General features: G+C 42.6%; 2 protein-coding genes across 2 annotated transcripts in view; both read left to right on the forward strand.

Moving 5' to 3' along the window:
- The first annotated feature begins 3,945 nt into the window (after positions 1-3,945).
- Positions 3,946-17,060, forward strand: part of kif26ab (kinesin family member 26Ab) — a 95,300-nt gene continuing 82,185 nt past the window's right edge. Inside the window, exons 1-2 of the mRNA XM_080750062.1 lie at positions 3,946-4,236; positions 4,673-4,912. Coding sequence (XP_080606188.1) covers positions 4,189-4,236; positions 4,673-4,912 — 288 coding nt within the window. The 5' untranslated portion in view covers positions 3,946-4,188. The remainder of the gene's footprint in view (positions 4,237-4,672; positions 4,913-17,060) is intronic.
- LOC308305447 (tryptophan--tRNA ligase, cytoplasmic-like) lies at positions 9,659-11,080 on the forward strand (the record flags this gene model as incomplete). The annotated part of the gene is made up of 1 exon (XM_080750244.1): positions 9,659-11,080. The coding sequence occupies one exon, from the start codon at positions 9,659-9,661 to the stop codon at positions 11,078-11,080; it is 1,422 nt and encodes a 473-aa protein (XP_080606370.1).

Genomic DNA, 17,060 nt, shown 5'->3' on the forward strand with positions numbered 1-17,060 from the left:
ACCTGGCAACACAGAGAGGGGGAACTTTCTTCTATATTATTAATGACAGTTAAATAGCCTATAGGCCTATGCGAGGCTATAACACAACTCTGAGTTAATAGAGTAGCCTACAATTAATCCAATCACAATCAGGTGAGAATATGTTGCAGCATTATCATTGACATAACAGATCGTAAGGTCTTAACCCACACACCTATAAGCTACTTCCTAAATCACCATTCAACCTGCACTAATGCGCCAACGTCGTCCAATCATGCAATGAAATATATTCATGGCAGCAAACAAGTTATGTATTTAAATAATCATGCTCCTATTAGTTAAGTTTAAGTCACACTTTTCAAGCCCCAATGGGTTCGAGTATGACGATCATATTAATATTACAAACCTTAGCTTGATTGGTGCAGGAGTGTTGATCTCGTTTAACTGCATTGTGAGTCTACTGTCCTCCTGTCTTCTGTACATGCTAAATGAATTGCCCTGTGGGATAAATCATTCACCATGGTCACATACTCACATTTAAAGCCATGCATAGGCTAATGAGCTAGAATTCAATTATCTAACATAAAATGTATAGGCTTTTAAAACTCAAGTAGACTGTGTTGTTGTTTGCAAGGATTCCTGTCCTAATTTCGAATGAGGGTATACTAGTAGGCCTATAGATGATAGCCTAGAAACAGTGTGGTGGAAAAACGAAAAAGTACTCAAATGTTTTACTTAAGTAAAAGTATCAATACTGCAATCAATGTAGAAATACTCAGTACGAATAAAAGTCCAGAATTCTACATTTACTTGAGTAAAAGTATTGGTATCAGAATGTAGGCCTATTAGGGCAGATGTGGTTAGGCTAATGTATATGTTATAATCAAAATCTACAAAGTTTTAAAATAATTGTAGTGGAGTAAAAGTACAATATTTGCCTCTGAAATGTAGTGTAGTAGAAATGAAAATTGGAGATACTCCATAAAAAGTAAAAGTACCTCAAAATTGTACTCAAGTAAATGTACTTAGTTACTTTACACCACTGCCTGGAATCAAATGTGCACCCGGAGGGGGAGGGGGAGGTCGGCTATGAGCCACCAGCAAATCGGGAGCGAGAGCAAGCGCATCACTGATTGACAAGAGAAATTGAGAGGTAGAGCAGCTGAATGAGCGAGATGGTGCTGCACAGAGCGGAGAGCAGAGGGGAACGCGTCTGCAGCACAAGGTGGTCCCCCGCTCTGCGCGCAACCAGGACGGGCAAAAAAGTACTCCAATGGATGTAAATTCTGTCAATTCCGGGTGGATTATAGAGTTTCCTTGTCTTGTGGATAACTGGAAAATATTTTACGCTCAAATACTGAGCGCTGAGTCAGGAGGAAACTGTGACATATGATCTCTTTCTCGGATTCTATATGCGCGCGTGCTGGAGATTATCTTTTGGATGTTTTGGGGCATGAGAACAGCCGAATGAAATGGCTCTACAAATGAAATAGAGTCCCAAAGTGTGGAATATTTGGCCACATATTTATTCCATATGGCTTTACCAAACTCCTCGACCTCGGGGTCTCCTGAAGCTGAGAAGCCAAACCCCAGTCTTATAGAGCTGGGAACATTCTTCGTTGACTCCGATTTCATATTTGGATTTACAAGTCACTTGCTAAGGAAAAACAGAACAAAGGTAAGAGTGTGTGTTTGATAATAGTAGGCTACAGTATATTATTATTATGTCACAGGCTATAATTAAATAATCATATGAGAAATAAAGACTGATCTATTGCTCCGGCTCGGCGGCTCCCGTTAACGCGTCTATTCAGGACCACGAACAGCGCACATGTCCGCTCTAACACGCGTCCTAAAGCAAGGCTGAACTTTAATACCCTTAAAGGATTCAAGTTTCACCACTTTTCACCAATTTTTGTAACTATAGCCTAGCCCTAGTCTACCGCGACTCCACAGCAGCCAGTAGGCTTCTTAGGCTACCTTTCAATTAGTGTAACGGTAGGCTGATGTCATCGTTGGATGAGTGTGCTGCTGCTGCTGCTGATGATGATGATGATGATGATGAGAGAATAAATCAGGACAAGTTCTTACAGACATGCAGTGGTGATCTGATCTGACATCCTTTCACAAAATTCACAAGCCTATATTATCTGACAATTGATTTAAGAATGAATTCCTAACCAGACTTATGGAGTCGTGCATGGTAACTAAAAGTTCGATGGTGAAAGAAATCACATAGCAGTGTCTCTCACTTTATCCTCAAACCAGTTTTAATTTGTAACCTACAGGACAGGACTGTGAAAGAATATGGTGGGTTTTTATTATTATTATTACCCTTATAAATATTATAGGCTATTAGACTTGTCTTAGCCTTATACATTCATGATGTAGCTACCGTTAATTAAAATGATAGGACTATAGGAAAATAATAATCATAATATAATAACCTTTTTTTTTTTTTTATGAACTTGAATATGACCTCATTCTGTTAAACCCGCCAGGTTGCCCATAATTTGCTACCAGTTGCTCTGTCAAGCGTAAAGCCGGTAGGTAGCAGTAGGCCTACAGACAAAGGACTGTAGGCTGTCTGTCCTAAATGGGTCAATGGAGGGAAGGAAAGGGGGAATCTCAGATACCGAGGGAGTCAAATCATGTGGCCAGCCCCCTTACATCATCCACATGAAATATTAAAAGTTTACCACTTAAATATTGAACATAGACCAGGCAGACCCCCCACTCTCCCTATTTGGAAGAATCGCTTTGCTGTCTATACACCAGCGGGTGGCGCCAAAGTCCCAAGAACGACACGAAGCACAGCATGGAACAGTCAACAGTTGATAGGTTGATTATATTATATTCACAGCAGCATGCATGTGATGATGATGTAGCCTAACATTTACTGGTATAAAACCGCAACATATACATTAGCCCAATAATGAGATATTTGTAGGCTATTATGTTAGGCTATACCTTATACATTAGCCCAATAATGAGATATTTGTAGGCTATTATGTTATAATACATTAGCCCAATAATGAGATATTTGTAGGCTATTATGTTAGGCTATACCTTATACTTTAGCCCAATAATGAGATATTTGTAGGCTATTATGTTATAATACATTAGCCCAATAATGAGATATTTGTAGGCTATTATGTTATATAGTCTATGTTTTCGACTCGGGTTTTATTTCATTGTTGTATTCTTTTTTTTTTTTTTTTTTTTACTTGTGCTTTTACAGAGGTACAGTTATACAATATAGGCTATTGCTAAAAGGGACAACGCAAAAAGCCCTGAGGGCTTGTTTCCATTGTTGTCCTGTGTATTCAATGCACATTACATAGGATATAAAGACATACATAGGCTGTTATGACAAAAATCACATAGCCTACTGCACCTATAATTAGTGTGGTTGCCCAACAGGGCAACACACTGTAGTCCTGGGGAAACTTTATTTATTCTAGATAAAATGTATTCTAGATAAACTTTATTTGTGAGCAAGTCCATTGAGTCAAAGGGGGAGAGGAGAGGTGCTTGAGGATTGGTCAAGCTGCACATGACAATTTGGCTACTCAGACAATAAATAGGCAACCACACTTGCATCTTTCTAGTTACCTCCATTTCACTTCTTTGTAATACACTAACCTTTTTAAGAAATGTGATTTTTATTAGGCACTTATATGATTATTGTTATTATGATTAAGCAATTATAAAAGGTTTCTAAATATGTATAGGCTTATCCCCATTCCATTTGTCTTAATGGAGTTGCTATAAAGTCCTAACGGGCTCATTTGGTTCCATTTCAGAGTTAAGGGTAGACCTTGACATTTTAAAGTTTGAGAAACACTGGTAGTTCAGCTCTTGTAGTTCCCCTGCCCAGCGCCAGAAAGTTTGTGAACCCCTCCCATGTGAAGAGTATTACCGCCCCCCTGAGCACTGGTGCGCACTTCGTAGAAAAACTCCTCGGCTGCTTGTGTGTGAAGTCATGGGACTTTATTCCAGTTCCATACGAGGAACAGCTATCGGTGTAGACTTGCGTACAGACTGACAGATGACTGGTAGCCGTCAGCCTCGCGTCCAAAGTGACAGCACAGCTTCATACATACATGACCCATCATGGCTTTGCACTGCAGCCTGCAGCGAAGCGTTTGAATTTAGTCGTGCGCGCTGATGTTCTCCTGAAGAAGGTACAACTTTATCTGTAGGAGAATGAGTTCTACTCAGGATGACATGGACCTTGACAACCGCACTTTTACTGTAAGTGTTTCATGACAGATCATTTTGCTATTGGAAACTGATTTGTTCTGTACCTTTGGAGGCTAATTAAAGGCTATAACTCAAGCCACCTGTTAGTCATTGACTAGGCTACTGTAAATTACATTCCCAATCCCTTGAGTTTTGCGCAGGTATAGGCTACAGGTATGCTCTCTTGTATTGAAGTAGGTTGTCAAGGTGTTAGCAAACAATTCCGGAGTTCACCATCATCAAACGCACTGCATGCACCTTACCAGTTTTAGGCTCGGTATCTTTGCAATCTTGAGCCATTAGGCTTAATCGTTGTGAGCTTGTAGATCGGCTATTTTATTTTTTTATATTTTTCTAAAACTTTCAACAGATGTTGCCGTTACATGTCCAAATTATGGATTGCAGGGTTTAACCGGTTAACGAACCTATCATCTTCTCTTATCTAAAGGTGGAGGGATGTCCAAGTGGAGAGTCTTCGCCTGGTCTCGATCTAAGCCCCAGGAAGAGACTTCATTCGGCGGAGGACGCGCGGTGCAGCGCCCGGCCGCCACCCGAGGGCGCAGGGTCTGTGACCGTCTCTGAGTCGGACAGGAGAGAGGAGAAAGTGCGTCTGTGCCAACAATGTCTGGCGAAAGTTTCAGACCTGCAGAAGCAAGCACAAGCTTTGGCGAATCCAAGCTCATTGAAGGTCTGTGATAAGAACTTATGAATTCCTTGAACCTCAAACCTGCTGTGTTGCATGTTTTTGGCAGTAGCCTACATTCACTATTAGCTGATTGAAATTGATTAAATTAAACATATTGCTTCATTCCACTAGTTTAAATTGACAAAATGCATCATGGTGAAATAGCCACATTAAGAAAAGAAAAAAAAGGAAAGTAAGCCAAATCAATTTGTACTCAGGCCAAATTCAGTTATTGACAAGTGCTTAAAGATTGATACATGTCTTGACTAATGAACATTGGGCTCACCAAGGCAGAGGGAGAAAATGACTATATGGCTGCATGTCTTTGGGGGTGGTAATTAAATATAGGACTACTTGACCAGCTGGTGAATGCTCACTTTCTCTGAGCTGCTGTAATAGCACATGACTCTTTATGGGTTGCATATAAAGATTTGTGCAACTATTTACTTAATGTTGTGTAAAGGTGGCCAGTCCACTGGAATTATGTCCACTTTGTAATTTTGCCAACAAAGCCCTCACCATCACCATTAATTTCAAACACTTCTCTATTGGACGTGAAAATTGAAGGTTTTTGAGTCTTTGGAAGTGGCCCATTGTTTAGCTAAACAATGACTATCTTTATTTTGCTGCTTGGGAGGGTGTGTGTGTTTGTATGTTTGTCTGTGTGTGTGTGTGTGTGTGTGGGGGGGGGGGGGCTGCTACCAATGGAGTCTGCGGAGGAAGTCAGGTCCCAGTTGACCTTCGCAGTGCATTGAAAGTGTTCCTGCACGGCCGGTCCCACAGTTCCCACCACTGTTATATATAGGCAGTCACACTGCTTGCTGTTGTTGTGGCGGGCTGGGTTTGCTCCGAGGTCTCTGCTCTCTTTTGTTGTCCTGTTTTAGTTGTCCAACTCAGATTGGGTTACAGCTCCCCAAAGTCCCATAGCACACAGGCTTCACATGGGGACAGGTATAGAAGTGATAAAGGCAAGCTTAACCACTTAAGCCAGTGTTTCTCAAACTTTCAAATTTCAAGGTCTCCCCTTAACTCTTTCTTGACAGTGTACAAATGGAACCAAATGGACCCGTTAAGGTTCATTTGGTTCTATTTGTACCCTGTACAGACTTGTATGGGTCAATGTAGACCCCACTAAAGGAACCCACAGAAGTCCTGGAATCCACTTTGAGAACCAGCCCTCACTTAAAAACAGGTCGCATCGTGAAAGAATTGGCATACTGACATGCCCAATACAAGGATAGAAGTTTGAAAATGGTTAATTCATGCTCCATTGTATGCCACGTTGTTAGCTTGGAAGAGGTATGTTATTTGCTTCTACTGGCAAGCAACACCACGGTACTATAGGAAATATAATACAATTCCATATTCAGGTATATCAGGTAACATTGCGTCACCAAGTTTTCTGCAGTACTGGAGGAAAGCCATGGTATTCATTCAGAATGAACCAGTGTGATCTGGTCTAGAGCCCACCCTCAATTCGCACACACACATTAATATATCATGCACACATCGTTTCCATATCCGCTTTAGACCCAGACCGGATCAGCAACATGCAAAGTGAATTGATCCCAGTCTAGGTATCAGGTGAGTCCACACTAGGGCTGTCACGATATGACATTTTACATGACGATTAATTGTCATTCAAATAATTGGCGATTAACGATTTAATTGTGTTTTTGTCGTTGATAATTACATTTCTGTTTGGCTTTTAGGCTTTGAAGTTGCATATGGCAGATATGATACATAACCTAAACACACAAATACATTACTGACATATTTGACGACTTACTACTTAAAAAATAACATTGATAGTGGAAATAGCCGATCTACAAGCTCACAACGCGTCTCGATGCAACGCGTTGTGAGCTTGCAGATCTGCTATTTCCACTATTTCTGAAATTTTTCAACATTCACGATTATGACGATTTTGACAAAATAATTGCGATAATGTCAAATAATCATGATTAGACGATTATGTAATAATTTTGACAGCCCTAGTCCACACAGACACACTTAACTCTGACCGCACCTGTCATTAACTGGCCATGGGAACTGACCTCCCATTTTTTGGATTGGGACCTTCCAGGTGTTCCGTGTAGTCCCTGCAGGTGTGGAGGTATAATGGCAGGGGCCCAGAGCCTACCTTTTTCTTACTGTGCACTTGTTGATGACTAAATTGGACCCTAATTCTGGGGTGGTAAACAGTGATGGCATCACGGTATGTGTTTCTCCAGCTATAGTGGGCGAATAAAGACAAATGCCTCCCTGCAGGGCTGTGCTGGGAGTCGGTTAGGTGACTAATCTGGCCTGTGGGTGCATCTGGCATCGATGTTGGCACTTAAGCTGCTTTTCTCTTCTTTAATATCTTAATCACTTTCAACCGGGTGTCCATATTTGGGGCATTTAAAACATTGTCAATGTGCATTTGAGCTACGAACGTGTGGATACTTCTTTTTATTGCTTGTTTTCGTTTGGCCAGCGACTCATCAATAATTGTTTTTAGTAGGCAGAGAGGCCGTCTGCTATTCAGAAGGTTACCAGTTTGCCCCCCAGTGCAGTATGTGTCGTAGTGTCCCTCCCAGAGCCACACCCGTAACCCCTAAAGCCCGTATCATAGTCGCGTCCGCGGTGGAAGGCTTTACACCGCGGTGTAGTCTTTTCGAGTCTTTTTGAGTCATGAAACTACAACGTTACATTATTCCTCACGGTGGAGAGCTTTCCACCGTGAGTCCCAACACATCTCTCTGTTTTTACTATCAGACAGACAGGCTCTACACCCCGTTCACTGATTGGTCGACCTGAACCGGTCTAGACAGGGTGAAGGACTTCACCGTGGGCCGTGACTATGATGGCCTGCACTTATTTTCTGACTTGAGGTGGAAAGCTTTCCACCTCAAATTTGCGGTGGATAGGTCTCCACCGTACACTCTGATACAGGCTTAAGAGTCCCTCCTCAGGTGCTCATCATAACCAACTGAGCAGCCATCAGCAGGGTGAACCTCAAACTGAATTCCCCCTGTGGGATTGATAAATGTCCACCTTTGTGTTTGTTGCATCTCTTTGGATTTTGGACGCACAGTATAAGGAGCTCCAATCCTACCTGCTGGGGTGGACGAAGTTTGGCTAGTAGTGTTGTGTCTACAATTGTCCTGGGAAAGCGAGAGCGGGAGACTGTTTATGTGAGCCCCCACCACCCCCACCATCCGCTCGCCGTCCCGTTATTGTGAAGAGGAAGTCAGCTTGGCCCCTAGACATCCCTCACCCCCTTTGCACTGCCAGTAGACTCATTGTTTGAATACAGTAGTAGCTAGCAGATAAAAATTCAAGGAAGAGTGTTTGGGTTGACTGCGTGTACTTTTCTGCACGAGGCCTGTGGGAGAGAAAGTTCACATGGTGAAACCTTCCAGACAAGCTTTTGAGTTTTCCGGTTTGTCCCTGAAACAAGTATAGCATATGCCATACGGGTCCTGCAAATAATTTAGGACAGTAGAGGACTGTACTAGCAAGGCCTTTGTTGTCTCCGCCAGGCCGAAGGCTGAGACTATGTTTTACCCCCTGTCCGTCCGTCCGCCTGTGTGTGGGTAGTCTGTCCATCATGATCACAGCATGCAATTTTTACCTATAACTGGACCGATCAGCGTGAAACCTTGCACGTGCATTCCCTAGAGGCCAAGGAAAATATTTTTCTCATCTACTTTTCATAGCGCCACCAGGAGGCCGATTTTTGCAAACCTTTTTTGTAATATTACTTCTGCAGAATTTTTCCAAACATCACACAAATCGTTAGACATCTCTATAGTCATGTGATCAAGACGGAACTGTCTTTCATCTTTCATATTAAGGGTAATCCTACTAATAATTTTCCAAACTCACGCTCTAACGCTCTAACGCTCAACTCACTCACGCTCTAACGCTCACGCTTATCTACGTTTATCTATTCACTCGCTTCAGCAACTGATCCCAAAGTTCACATGGTATTGCCCATTAGCATTATACCAACGCTGACGGAGCCCGAATTTCATTTCTCCCAAATTAAAGCAGTTTTTTTAGCGTTTTCTTAACCACTTCTGTTGAACTCTGCTGTCTGTTGCCAGGGTTACGGTCCGTTCCTCCAGGCCATGGGATCTGTAGCCCCACACACACACACCCCTTTCTCTCACAGTTAGGAATGTTTCTCTCTCTCTCTCACACACTTTCACCGGGTGCGTTTGACATATTTTGGAGCACATATCTTCGAACGGGTAAGGTCTTAATAATAACAACAACAATAATAATAATACCGGTAATAATAACAATAGTAACTAGTAAGACGCCTCATGGCGACATGCGACCCGCCAATTCTTCGGACCAGTTACCCATATACTGAGACCCCTGGTACAGAGGAGATCCATGTACTGTATATGGAGATATGCTGTGAGAGCCCAAACATGCTTACTCAGTTATTCGTTATGTCCTATGATGTCTATGACATCTGACATCATACCCTTTTATGCCCATACATGGAGATCCCTGTCTGTCTTGGGCATATATGGATTCTGTTTGGTATGTGGCCACCATATATGGGCATTCCCATATGAAGTCCTGTTAGATATGGGCTTAATAGTGATGACATCAGGGAACTCCATATATGGGCATAAAAGGGATTCTGTTAGTGTGACATCACAGTGAAGCCAGAGTGTGATGTCAGAGTGGCAAACCCATTCTGTTAAGAGTGAGCTGTCAACTAACTAAAGAATATAACGTGTGAAGATGGCAGATGGTCAATGCGGTGGTGCAGGGGGCTTGAGCCCAAGAGAAGTGTACGATAGAGTGACTGCACAAGGAGACCAAGTCAGAACCTTAAAAACAGACAAGGCTGATAAAGCCGATGTCGATGCCGCCGTCCAAATTCTGTTAAAGTTAAAACTGGAATACAAACAGATAACGGGTCAAGACTACAAACCGGGATGTCCGCCCTCAGAGGATTCTGTTGTCCATGACAACGGGCCATCAGAAGATGGTGCTGATGGGGATACAGTTGACCCATGGAATGTGTCCACCACCAGTGCCAAGGGAGTGGACTATGACAAACTGATAGTCAGGTTTGGCAGCAGCAAAATAGAGAAGGACTTGGTGGACAGACTGGAGAAGGTGGCTGGCCAGAAAGCCCACCGCTTTCTGAGAAGAGAAATATTTTTCTCTCACAGAGATATGGACCAGGTGCTGGATGCATACGAAAAGAACAAGTCCTTCTATCTGTACACCGGCAGAGGACCCTCATCAGGGTCCATGCATGTTGGACACCTCATCCCCTTCATCTTCACCAAGTGGCTGCAGGATGTGTTCGACATCCCCCTGGTCATCCAACTGACGGACGATGAGAAATACTTGTGGAAGGACCTGACACTGGAGGAATGTCACCACTATGCAATGGAGAATGCTAAGGACATCATTGCCTGTGGCTTTGATGTCAACAAGACATTCATCTTCTCCGACCTCGATTATATGGGTTCGTCACCTGAATTTTACCGTAACGTGGTGAAGATCCAGAAACATGTCACTTTCAACCAGGTCAAAGGGATCTTTGGCTTCACGGAAAGTGACTGCATAGGAAAGATCAGCTTCCCAGCCATCCAGGCAGCTCCATCCTTCAGTAGCTCTTTCCCTCATATCTTCAAAGGCAGAAAGGATGTTCAGTGTCTTATCCCTTGTGCCATAGACCAGGACCCCTACTTCAGAATGACCCGTGATGTAGCCCCCAGGATCGGCTATATAAAGCCAGCCTTGCTGCACTCCACCTTCTTCCCTGCCCTGCAGGGGGCTCAGACAAAGATGAGCGCCAGTGACGCTAACTCCTCCATTTTCCTCACTGACACACCCAAGCAGATCAAGAAGAAGATAAAGGAGCATGCGTTCTCTGGAGGCAAGAAAACGTTGGAGGAACACAGGAAGCATGGTGGTAACCCAGATGTAGATGTGTCCTTCATGTACCTGACCTTCTTCCTGGAAGACGATGAACAGCTGGAGAAGATCAGACAGGACTATACCAGTGGAGCTCTGCTAACAGGGGAGTTGAAAAAACTTTTGATTGACACACTTCAGCCAATGATTACCGAACACCAACAGAGAAGGAAAGAAGTGACAGATGACATGGTCAAGCAGTTCATGACCCCCAGGCCGCTGAACTTCTAGCCTGTTACAGAATTTGGACTGTTAAGTTTTATCCTCTGGTCAGTAGCAATGACAATAACGATGTGAATCCTGTGACAATGTTTAATATGGATGAAATTCCAAGAATTAGCTTGTGAACTGGGAAAAGAAATCTAATCAAATTCGACAAATAAATCCATTTTATGTGCTGCATGCCAGAAACATTAATTCATGTGTCAAATTAAATTGACTGTAAATGTTTAAAAAAATCACACCCGTCTGAACTGAGCGGTGGTTTACCCACCAAAAGAGTGGTTCCCCTGACATCACAGTGACACCAGAGCATGATGTCAGAGCGACAAACCCATAGAACCACAGTGTCAGGCGACAGAGATACATACTTATGGACAAGCTGTGACCGTTCACTTACTAATCTGCGACCTAGGTCACACAAGTTTGCGATCTAATAATCATAATCAAACATAATCAAATAAAAAGGTTGAATACCTGATTGGCTTATGTCTTTGGTTTGCTAGGAGAACTCCTCTGTGAGCAGCACATTTGGCAAAATGCCAAGTGTTAAATTGAACCCAGAGTTACACTAACACTCTGGATATTGCAGTGTACAACACTGCAGATGACAGGTGATTTTTATAATGGTCTGCAGCTGCCATTGGCAGCAATTAACCTTTTTTCAAATTGTGTAATTTTCTGCCGAGTATAGTTCCGACTTTCTCCCTGTCTCTTCGTCTGACTGTTTATTGACAGCTCTATGCCATATAAAATATATAACATCAATGATAACACTATACTAAGGTTTACAGCACAAATACTGCACATCTCGTAAATAACAAATATTTGAAGACAATATATTGAGGTGCTCAACGTTCAAGTTTGGCTTAATTATGTCCTTGAGCTACTACCATTAATATATAGTTGCCTTGATACAATTTAAGAGTACCCAGACAGCAGTATTTGCTCAAAGGACAGACAGAAGTAGTGGAGACAGTGGCAATCTCCAGACTTGATTCTTACCTCTAATCAAAGGCATTCGCCCGGCTTAATACACTTCATTCGCATAATTAAAACCTAGAGCAACAAGTGACTTCAAATGGTGAACAGCAGACAGTCTGGATACAACAATTATACGCTGCGCTTAATGTGGCTGGACATGAAGGCTACAGTAGGTGAGCTATGATATGCGGAAAGATGATCACATAAAAAGGCTAACCTCAGCTTCAAAGTAACCAATTACACCTCTACCGTAATCAGGAGCTCTGTCAACAGTCAGCCGCCGTCGACAGATAAGACCGTACGCACGCCTGGCTTGGATCCCAGCCTCAGCCCCACAGCCGCTATAGGCCTCTGACCTTAGCTATTTTCAACCTGGCGTCATAATATTGTTACTAATGTTCAAAAATAGTGAAAATAACAGATTATATTATATATATATAGGTCAGCTATTTGTTGTATGACGTAGTATGTAGAGCTTAAGCGATTGCTGGGTTAGTTCAGGGTCTTCATCAGGGGGTCCGGGACCCTTAGGGGGTCCTCAGAGTTACTGCAGGGGGTCCTCCAAATCTTTGAGAGATAGAACGTTTTTTTCCTCCTTTTTTATATTAACCACTTAAACCCTAGCGTCCATATTATCAGCACCTTAGCCAAAATAGCTCGTCTAGTTCCGGCTAAAAAGGGAAAAAGAGTAGACTAAGTACAGAGTGAAAGATCAAGTTTATTAAGTATTGATGGTTCAAGTGGTTAAATATCTGAAAATACAAATTGACATGAATCCAAAATACACTGATGATCGTGCTGTCAAACAATGAAACTATATGGAATCTATGAACAGGTTGTGGGGGACTGGGGGTCCCCGCTTCATCTCTCTCTCTCAACTAAGGGGTCCTTGGCCCGAAAACGTTGAAGACCCCTGGCTTAGTTCATATTTTGGTCATGCGTTGAGATGAGAAGAGAGGAGAACGGGTGGGGAAAGGTATTTCTTTGTTTGCGCTGTCAGTTATCTCATGAAAAACTTAAGGGGTCTGTCATTTGGCAACAATAGGCCATTAGGTTTGTATAGACCCTGAAACATGGGGTTATTGTGACCCGTAAGGACTGTAATTCCTCACCCATGCCCCGGCTATAGAGTCTTAAGCCTTCGGTCAAAGCTTTGACAGTGACACCGTCACTTGATATGTCTTTTGAATTGGCTAACCTTCTCTGCCTTCCCCAAACCCTCGAGAGAGAAGAAAAGACTGGATTTTGTTGATGAAATATGCAAGGGGACGTTCGGTTCCACACAATCCCTGAAGCTTCATCTCTGGAAGCAATTTCGAAAGGGTAGAAAGCTGCATCTTATGAGACTGCCACTGAAAATACCTTGCGTTTGGTTTCCTATAAGTATGTATGTATTTTCGCTGATGAATTCATTGGCTGGGACCTGGAGTATTTTCTGCTGCTTTTCATTTTTCTATACCGTGTTTATGTATTCCCAGACAAGGCTCTGGGGGTGCCACTGAATATTCAGTTCTATGCATTGATGTGAAGTAACTAAGTACATTTACTCAAGTACTGTACTTAAGTACAATTTGAGGTATTTGTACTTTACTTGAGTATTTCCAATTTGCAATACTTTTTTTTCTTCTACTCCACTACATCTCGGATCCAAATATTGTACTTTTACTCCACTACATTTATTTGACAACTTTAGTTACTTGTTACTTTGTAGATTTAGATTATTATCACAAAACATACATTAACCACATTAGCTCTATATACATTTTAACCATTTGAAAATAGCCAATCTACAAGCTCAAAATGTGTCGCAATGTGACGCATTATGAGCTTGTAGATCTGCTATTTTCAAAAGATTTTTATTAATTTGAAAACTTGAAATGGCACTGGTACTTTGGTACATTTTGATACCAATACCTTTGTACTTTTACTCAAGTACATTTTGAATTCTTACTTTTTCTTGTAACGGAGTATTTCTACTGTACATTGCAGTATTGATAATTTTGCTTACGTAAAACATGTGAGTGCCTTTTCCACCACTGGTTCTATGGTGGTCTGATGGCACTGCCCAGGTAATATCAGCTATTGGAAGTAACTGAAGCAGAAAAATAGTCGGTGATGAACAGTATGACTCACACCCTCTCATGAATACTAACAGTTATGTATATTGAGGCAGTATGTGGACCTTCGCTGAATGAGAAACAGAGAAATGTCCTGCGGGGCATGAACTGTTGGAGTTAGAGGTCAGTCATCGCCGACCATTTTGATTACCTTTAACCTCTGCCCTCAGGGAACCAGGTTTAGGGCCACCAGCCAACAAGGGTTGTTTTAGAGCTGGTAGAGCAGTGCACTGCATTGCTGAGTGGTGAGTGAAGTTTTATTGGCAGTTTAAGACAGCTGGCTGATAACATAATAACGTGCATTATTGAGGTAAACTTTGGTGGTGCAATGTGGCTTTCAGTGTGGTGTCTGTGTCTGGGTCTTTTCTGTATGGCCACATGTTAATGGAGGTTGTTCTTGTTGGATGTGTTTCTAATGGCACTAAATTGTTACGGCAAATAAGAAAAACATTATGTCTGTTTTCTTGTAATAATATAATAGCTTGTGCCTTATTTGACCTCCCAGCTGTTACACGTCCAGAATTGTTGGCACTTCACTGAATCCATCAGTACAAGTGTTACAGATTTCTTTTAGTTTCCTGAAGTATGGAGGAAAGGAAATTACTTCACCTTGTGTCATTCAACAAATGTTTCCTGGCCCAAAAAATTGTGTGGCATTGTACGGCATGTGTTTGTAATAATAATCCTTGTGAAAATGGTCAGCATCTTAGTCAAAGCACTTTACAACGTTCACACATTGACAGCAGTGTCAAGCACGCAAGGCACCAACTACTCAAATAGCAGTTAGGGGTTCAGCAATCTGGCTAGCCAGTCAAAAAAAAGAGAGAGAGTTTGTTTTTGAGAGATTAGGGCTTCAGTGACACCAAAGGCCCTTTTCCATAGTCCTGACTCGCCATCAGCGGTGGATAAAGTACTCAACACAGTACTTGAGTCCAAGTATAGATACTCCTGGTAAAATATTACTCAATTACAAGTTGCTCAGTCAAATTTGTGCTCGAGTTAAAGTACTGAAGTACTTGCTTTGGAAAATACTTATTCAAAAGTACGAAGTACATTGCTGTATTGACATTTTGACATTTCTCCCCCATAATATCAATCCATTGCTGTATTGACATTTCCTCCCAAAATTTAAGGTTCCAAAAAGATCAACATCAAAAATAAAATAGCAGATGTACAAGCTCACAATGCGACACGTTGTGAGTGTGTAGATTTGCTATTTGAACTATATTTGAAATAGGGTGTTATTATTTTTTCCTTTTCTAGAAAATGTAGTGGACTCAAAAGAAAAATATTTGTCTTTGAAACGTAGTGGAGTGAAAAATAGAGTACAGATCTACCGGCCTAGCTATACTGCTTCTCAGGCTGGTCTGAGGGGTTTGGGTGGGGGGTTTTACCTTCACCTTCGTTGACTGACCCCTGACATGGCTGTCATTATTGGGGTTAGTGTTTTTTTGGGAGGTTGGTGGATGAGGTGGGGGGCCTGGGCTGGAACAGGTGTATGCTGCAAGGCTCCCTGTGGGGTGGGGGTGAGGGGATGAAGACAGGACAGAGTGACTGGTGGATGAATGGATGGATGGATGGATGCAGAAAGGCAGAGAGGGAGGAGGGAAGCATTGAAAGGAACTCTGTGAAAATCCTCCTCCGGTCATGAAACCGGAGCTGGTCCCAGTTAAAACAGAGCGTGACCGTATCATCCTATTCACCCATAAGCATTTGAGCCCTTGGGGACCCTTGTCAGGTGTGCGTGCGCGTGTGTGTGTGTGTGTGTGTGTGTGTGTGTGTGTGTGTGTGTGTGTGTGTGTGTGTGTGTGTGTGTGTGTGTGTGTGTGTGTGTGTGTGTGTGTGTGTGTGTGTGTGTGTGTGTGTGTGTGTGTGTGTGTACGGTATGTGTGTGTGTGGTGGTGCATGCGTGCGTGCGTGCACATACATACACACCAGGTAGGATCTTAACTTTGGAGGAAATGCCAGGAGGGGAGAGTCTCTATGCACTCTGGTCCATCCCAGCATGCATTGGGGCCTGTGTGCTTTATGGGATGTGTGCTGTATTAAACTGTAGAGCAATAATCTTGTGTCAAGCAGTGGAGAGGCCACAGGCATCAATCATGGCTCTTCTCTACACTCTGTTGTATCTGTGTGTCTGCGTGTGTGTGTGTGTGTGTGTGTGTGTGTGTGTGTGTGTGTGTGTGTGTGTGTGTGTGTGTGTGTGTGTGTGTGTGTGTGTGTGTGTGTGTGTGTGTGTGTGTGTGTGTGTGTGTGTGTGTGTGTGTGTGTGTGTGTGTGTGTGTGCGCGCGCGCGCGCGCGTGCGTGCGTGCGTGCCTCAGCGGTATGTAAGTGTGCAGTACCATGCCGTCTCATTCAATTCATTTCTTGTTTCAAACAGCTTTCAGCAATCTCATTACGAGGCCAGGGAGGTGCTTACATTTTGCATAGTTAGAGTCAGTCGACCTCAAAGGTGTTTTAAAATAAAGTAAAATTCATACCTGTTTTAAAATTCATGACGGAAAAAAGTAATAACTGGTGATCGTTTGCCATAAGAAGAAGTCATAAGTTCTTAGACCTGAATATATAAAGGAGTAAATGAGAATGCGAGTTTCGCCATTCCAGTTGTAATTTGTGCTATTTGTAATTGAGTCCTTTGAAAGTGGATTCAGCCCAGAAACCTCCTGCCTGCTCATTCCTGCAGTCTATCATTAAAGTTCCGTAGTTGTGGTATTCGTCGAGTACATTTGCACACCTGAAATTCTTTGTCTGCATTATTACCCTTCCTAACTATTGGGAGCAGTGAATGCTATTAAAACTGAAACTGTGTGGAGCAGTTAGGGGTTAAGTGTCTTGCTCAGGGACACTTCGACACACACCGGACAAGCAGAGGGTTGAACCTGTGACCTTC

This window comes from Nannobrachium achirus, assembly GCF_963921795.1.
Source record: "Nannobrachium achirus genome assembly, chromosome: 20".
NCBI lineage: Eukaryota > Metazoa > Chordata > Actinopteri > Myctophiformes > Myctophidae > Nannobrachium > Nannobrachium achirus.